We start from the raw sequence: 6,663 nt of genomic DNA, 5'->3' as shown, positions 1-6,663 counted from the left end.
TCTCTCTCTCTCTCTCTCTCTCTCTCTCTCTCTCTCTCTCTCTCTCTTCTCTCTCTCTCTCTGATTTTCCCCAAGAGATACAGGCTTCTAGGGTCCTGAATTACTTAAGAATAAACACATGGGCTGGGGAGATAGCTCAGTGGTTAAGAGCACTGATTGCTCTTCCAGAGGTCCTGAGTTCAATTCCCAACATGAGCATGTGATGGCTCACAACCATCCGTAATGGGATCCGATGCCCTCTTCTGGTGGGTCTGAAAAAATCGACAGTGTACTTGCATAATGAAATGAATGAATAAATAAATACATAAAGATACAAATAGATAAGAATAGACAGATACTGCATGGGCCTAAGACTTATTTTTGTTTCATTTTGAGTCATGTTCTCATGTAGCCCAGGTTGGCTTCATACTGCACAGAATGGCCTTGATCTTCTGATTCTCCTGCCCCTGACTCCCCAGTGCTGAGTCTTTAGACACTTAGCCCATTCCCTGTGTATAAGATGTTGGGATGGAACCTGGATCTTCACGCATGTTACTTAACTCAGACCATTGTGGTCTCATTTTTTATTTTTTGAGACATGGGTATGCTATGTACCCCTGGCTGCCCTAGAACTCAAGATGACCCTCTCATCTCTGTCCCCTAAGCACTGGGATTACAAGCATGCATCATCATACTGTTCAAGGATCAAAACTGGTCCTCATACTTTACCCCCAAAGCTTGTTGTTGTTTGAGACAGGGTTCAAATTGAGGCCCGGGATGGCCTCAAATAGAACCTTGCATTTCTGCTCCTCTGGCCTCCACCTCCCAAGTGTTAGGATTGTAACTGTGCATCACTGCACATAGTTCTGGGCTTATCTTTGATCCAGAAGCCATTAAGGCCAGCGGCTACAGGACCAGGGAGGAGACCATGCTGTTGTGTAGCTTCCAGCTTTAGTATACGCTGTGTCATCAAGGTTCCACTTCCATTGTCAGTCTCTGACCTTGGTTTTGGGCTGTGAAGCAGCTCTCTTCCCAGCACTAGGTATTTACACTGGGGTCGATGTCGGTGCCAGGAAGTCAAGTGTAACAGAGAAATACCCCCAGCACACTGTGTGTCCATCCTCCCGCCCACACACACACACCATGCCTTAGCACATGAGGACAGTGTCTTACCAGCTATATTCCCAAGGGCCCACACTGCCTGCTCAGACAGGGGCAGATGTGGGGAACAGAGGAGTTCAACCAGGGGCTGAATGGCACCCCCTTCCACAATAGCTCGGGTCTGCTCTGACGTTCCTGAGGCAATGTTGGTGAGTGCCCATGCTGCCTCGAACTGCAGGGTGGGGAAAAGTGTCATCTTCAGGAAGTCCACCAGCTTGGGAATGAACCCTGCCTCAATAATCAAATTTAGAGGAGGGTTATTTTCCTGAGATAGCATTTCCCTGTGCAGTGAGACAGAAAGAGTAGGGAGAGTCACAATGTGTGGAAAAACTCATTTTCACATGCTCTTGGCATTCTTATCTGTTTTTTCCAATGCTGCAAGTTGAACCCAGAGCCTCATATATGCCAGGTAGGTGCTTTTATATGAGCCTCACCCTTAGGCCTTCACTGGGGGATTCTAGGCAGGTGCTCTACCACTGAGCCACACCCCAGCCCCTCACTGGGGGATTCTAGGCAGGGGCTCTACCACTGAGCCACAGCCCAGCCCCTCACTGGGGGATTCTAGGCAGGGGCTCTACCACTGAGCCACACCCCAGCCCCTCACTGGGGGATTCTAGGCAGGGGCTCTACCACTGAGCCACAGCCCAGCCCCTCACTGGGGGATTCTAGGCAGGGGCTCTACCACTGAGCCACACCCCAGCCCCTCACTGGGGATTCTAGGCAGGGGCTCTACCACTGAGTCACACCCCAGCCCCTCACTGGGGGATTCTAGGCAGGGGCTCTACCACTGAGCCAGGCCCCAGCCCCTCACTGGGGGATTCTAGGCAGGGGCTCTACCACTGAGCCACGCCCCAGCCCCTCACTGGGGGATTCTAGGCAGGGGCTCTACCACTGAGCCACACCCCAGCCCCTCACTGGGGGATTCTAGGCAGGGGCTCTACCACTGAGCCACACCCCCCAGTCACTCACTGGGGGATTCTAGTCGAGTGCTCTAGAACTGAGCCATATTCCTAACCCTACCCTGGGGAGTTCTAGGCAGGTGCTCTACCCTTATGCTAAAGCCCCAATCCTTAACTACAAGATAAGAGCGTTAGCTAGAGCTGTTGTTACTTCTGTAAGTCTCTGTGGTAGTCCTAAAGCACCTTTTTGCCCTTCAGGTGTTATCTCTGGCCTGAAATCCCTGTGGAGGACAATGTAAAACAAGCAATTCATCTCTGACAACACACTGCATTTCTTAAATTGCCTTCAAGGACAATGGAGCATGGTAGTTGCCTCCTCCTTCTGGATGAACTAGGCTTTTCTGCATTGTATGGGCATTTTGCCAATGCCAGGAAATCCAACAGGCTCCTGGAGCTCACTTCTGGCTATAAGACAACAAATACCAGAGTCTTCACGGTGATACCTGGCAGCATGGGTGGCCAGTAAACGCAGGGTCGTATCTGAACTATTCATCCCTTTGACGATCTCTTCCAGAGTGAAGTTGGTCTGCGAGAAAAGCCACATTCAGGTTAGTCATTCAGCTTCTGTCAGAAGAAAGCACAGGACTGAGGAGGTGGCTCAGAGGGCAAAGGCACTTGCTGCCAAGTCTGACGACCTGAGTTGGATACCCACAGGGTGAAAAACCCTGACCCTCACCAATGGTTCTGACACTGTGTGTGCATACGGCTACACACACTTGCTCACAGTAAATAGACACCACAAAGAACTTACAATCATAGTAAACAAATATAAGGCATGTGCAAACATTACTTAGCTTAGTAATCTGCCTGACAGAAACAGATGTCCATGATGCACCCACCTCTATGCTAAGTCGATCCATACTAATGCCTCTCTAGGGGATATTTGCTGGCCCATTGGTCCTATAAGTCCAAGTATGATGCTCTCCATGCTTAGGGTAAGGTGATCCTGGTACCTTGAGTACCTTTTTTTAAAAAAAAAAAAATTAAATCATTTTTCTTATTTTTAAATGTGTGTCTAAGGTGCATGTGTACATGAATGTAGCAGGATCACACCAAGACTGGAGGTTCTGAGCTCTGAAGCTGCCTCTCCTGAGCTCTCTGCCTCTACTACCCTCTTAACTCCCCTCCCCATGCCCTGAATAAACTCTATTCTATACTATATGGTCTGGTCGTGTGGCTGGTCCTTCAGGCGGAAGGGATGCCTCAGCATGGGTCCTCAGAGGCACCCCTTCCCCCACACCTGACTATACCTCCATAGAACATACCCTCCATTTATCTTTTTATAAACACATCGGAAGCTATTATTACTGATGGTTGTAAACTGCCTGAATCGGTACCGGAAACCAAATTTGGGTCTTCTGTAAAATGAGCAAGTGCTCATATCTTCTGTGCCTAGCACCTGCTTTGTTAACATTTTATTTGTATGTGTATAGATAGGGTTTTGTTATTTATTTATTTATTTATTTATTTATTTATTTATTTTGGAGGTGGTGGTTTCCTGCATGTAAATCTGGGTACTGTGTGCCATGGAGACCAGAAAAGGGCATTGAATCCTTCTGGGTCTGGAGTTACAGATGGCTATGAGCTACCATGTTGGTGGTGAAATTGAACCCAGGTCTCTGGATGAGCAGCCAGTACTCTCCACTGCTGAGCCATCTCTCCGGCCCCACTTAGTGTCTTTGTATCAGTTGCCATAAGAAGATAGCAGTGTAGAGCTAGGGTACAACATAGTGACTATGTGCTGGCCCAGGATGCATATGGACCAGGGTTCCATTTCCAGAAGACAGAAATGGGGAGGGGGCAAAGTAGGAAAAGAGAAAAGAAGAAGTGAAGGGGGGAGAGAGGAAGGAAAGGCAAAGGGAGGAGAAGAAGAAGGGAAAAGAAGGAGACAAGAGGGAGGGAAAGAAAAAAAAGGAAGCAGAAAAGACACACAGGCAGAATCAGAGGTCTTAGAAGGAAAGGCATCATCCATAAAAGTAAAGAGAGAACTACCAAGAGCAAAGCACACAAGAGAAACGGAACTGTGAGCAGCAGGCTCAGAGAACAGAGGGGACAACAAATGACAAGCCTGTGAAAGCCAGGCAGACTGGAAGAAGACCCCAGGTCACTAAGTCAAAAACAAGTGGTGAGGAGATTGATCCTATACTTAAATAAATAAATACAACGAAGGCTGGGTCCCCTTAGGCACACCCAGCAGCGGTGAAGTCCACCCTGTCACCTGCACACCATTTTTAGCTACAACTCTGCCTGCATTCCTGGAGGCCTGCCTGCACCAGGGACAATCAGATGGCTAAAGGCCAGTATAAAACAATCAACAAGAGCCAGGGCACTATGGCACCACCAGAGCCCAGCTATCCTGCCTAACATGGCTGAAACCGAGACAATGACCTTAAATCCAATCTTGTAAAGGCCTTTGATAGAGGCCTTTAAGGAGGAAATGAATAAATCCCTTAAAGAAATATAGGAAAATACAATCAAACCAGTAAGAGAAATGAATAAAACTGTTCAAGACCTGAAAATGGTAATAGAGGCAATAAAGAAGACATGAACTGAGGGAATCCTGGAGATGGAGAAACCTCAGGAAGAGAACAGGTGTAGAAGATACAAATAAAGAAATCAATACATCAAAGAAAATGTTAAATCTAAAAAGTTACTGACACAAAACATTCAGGAAATTTGGGACACTATAAAAAGAGCAAATCTAAGAATAACAGGAGAAGGAAAAGATTCCCAGCTCTAAGGCCCAGATATGTTTTCAACCAAATTATAGAATAAAAGTTCCCCAATCTAATGAAAGAGATGCCTATAAACATACAAGAAGCTTACAGAACACCAAACAGATTGAACCAGAAAGAAAATTCTCCCACCACATAATAATCAAAACACTAAATGTACAGAACAAAGAAAGAATGTTAAAAATTGCAAGGGAAAAAGGTTAAGTAACATATAAAGGCAGACTTATCAGAATTACACCAGACTTTTCAACAGAGACTCTAAAAGCCAGGAACACCTGGGCATGAACACCTGGACATAGATGTCTTACAGTCTCTAAGAGACCACAGGTGCCAGCTCAGACTACTATACCCAGCAAAACTAACTTTCAATCACCATAGATGAAGAAAATAAGAAATTCTATGATAAAACCAAATTTAAACAATTTCTATCCTCAAGTCCAGCCCTACAGAAGGTACTAGAAAAAAAAAACCCTCCAACACAAAGAGGTTAAGTACACCTAAGAACACACAGGTAATAAATAACCCCACACCAACAAAACCAAAGGGAAGCATACGTGTTCATGTATGTACACACAAACACACACACACACAAACATACATACACCAACATCAAATTAACAGGAATTAATGATCATTGGACATTAATATCTCTAAACATCAATGGACTCAATTCTCCAATAAAAAGAGACAGGTTAAGAGGATGGAGAAACAGAATCCATCATTCTCCTGCACACAAGAACACACCTCAGCAACAAAGATACATATGACCTCAGAGACAAGGGTTCAAAAGAGTTTTTCTAAGCAAATGGACCCAAGAAGCAGACTTTTGTAGCCTTGGTAATAGCCAACAAATTAGACTTCAAATCAAAATTAATCAAAAGAGATGGGGAAAGTCACTTCATTCTCAAAGGAAAAATCCACTAAGATGACCACTCAATTCTGAATATCTATGCCCTAAATGCCAGGGCACCCATATTCATAAAAGAAACATTACGAAATCTTAAATCACACATTAAGCGCCACATATTAATAGCAGCTGGTTTCAACACACCAACAAATGATCAAGACAAACTAAACAGAAATAATGAAACTAACAGATGTTATGAATCAAATGGACCTAACAAATACCTACAGAACAATATACCTTCTCAGAATCTCAGGGAACCCTTCCAAAATTGACTGTATACTCACAAAGCAAGCCTCAACATATAAAAGAAACTTAAAATAACCCTATGCATCGTATCAGATCGCCATGGACTAAAGCTGGACGCCAAAAACAGAAACTACAGAAAACCTACAAGATCATGCAAACTGAACAACTCTCTGCTCAATAACCACTAGGTCAGAGAATTAATTAATTATTAAAGACTTTACACACACACACACACACCCCAACATCAAATTAACAGGAATTAGCAATCACTGGACATTAATATCTCTAAACATCAATGGACTTAATTCTCCAATAAAAAGACACAGGTTTAAATTTAAATTTAAATGAAGGGTCAACATACCCAAACTTATGGGACACAGTGAAGCAGTGGTAAGAGCAAAGTTCATAGCAGTAAGTGCCTTCATAAAGAAATTGGAGAGATCTCATCCTAGCAACTTAACAGCACTTGAAAGCTCTAGAAAAGAAGCAGCAGAAGCAACAGGAGCAGAAACAGCAGCAGCCCCAGAAACAGAAGCAGCAGAAGCAGCAGCAACAGCAGCAGCTCCAGAAACAGCAGAAGCAGCAGCAGCCCCAGAAGCAGAAGCAGCAGCAGCAGCAGCAGCAGCAGCAGCAGCAGCAGCCCCAGAAGCAGAAGGAGCAGAAACAGCAGAAGCAG

General features: G+C 44.9%; 1 protein-coding gene across 3 annotated transcripts in view; it reads right to left on the bottom strand.

The window, feature by feature from the left end:
• Kpna7 (karyopherin subunit alpha 7) overlaps positions 1 to 6,663 on the bottom strand; it is a 37,103-nt gene that overhangs the window by 23,270 nt on the left and 7,170 nt on the right. For all 3 annotated transcript variants that reach the window (XM_028756165.1, XM_028756164.1, XM_028756166.1), the window contains exons 3-4: positions 2,543 to 2,625; positions 1,153 to 1,421 (exon numbers count right to left, since the gene is read on the bottom strand). In XM_028756165.1, coding sequence (XP_028611998.1) covers positions 1,153 to 1,421; positions 2,543 to 2,625 — 352 coding nt within the window. The remainder of the gene's footprint in view (positions 1 to 1,152; positions 1,422 to 2,542; positions 2,626 to 6,663) is intronic.

This window comes from Grammomys surdaster, unplaced genomic scaffold (genome assembly GCF_004785775.1).
Source record: "Grammomys surdaster isolate TR1022 unplaced genomic scaffold, NIH_TR_1.0 126109, whole genome shotgun sequence".
NCBI lineage: Eukaryota > Metazoa > Chordata > Mammalia > Rodentia > Muridae > Grammomys > Grammomys surdaster.
This window is presented reverse-complemented; position numbering and strand designations above follow the sequence as displayed.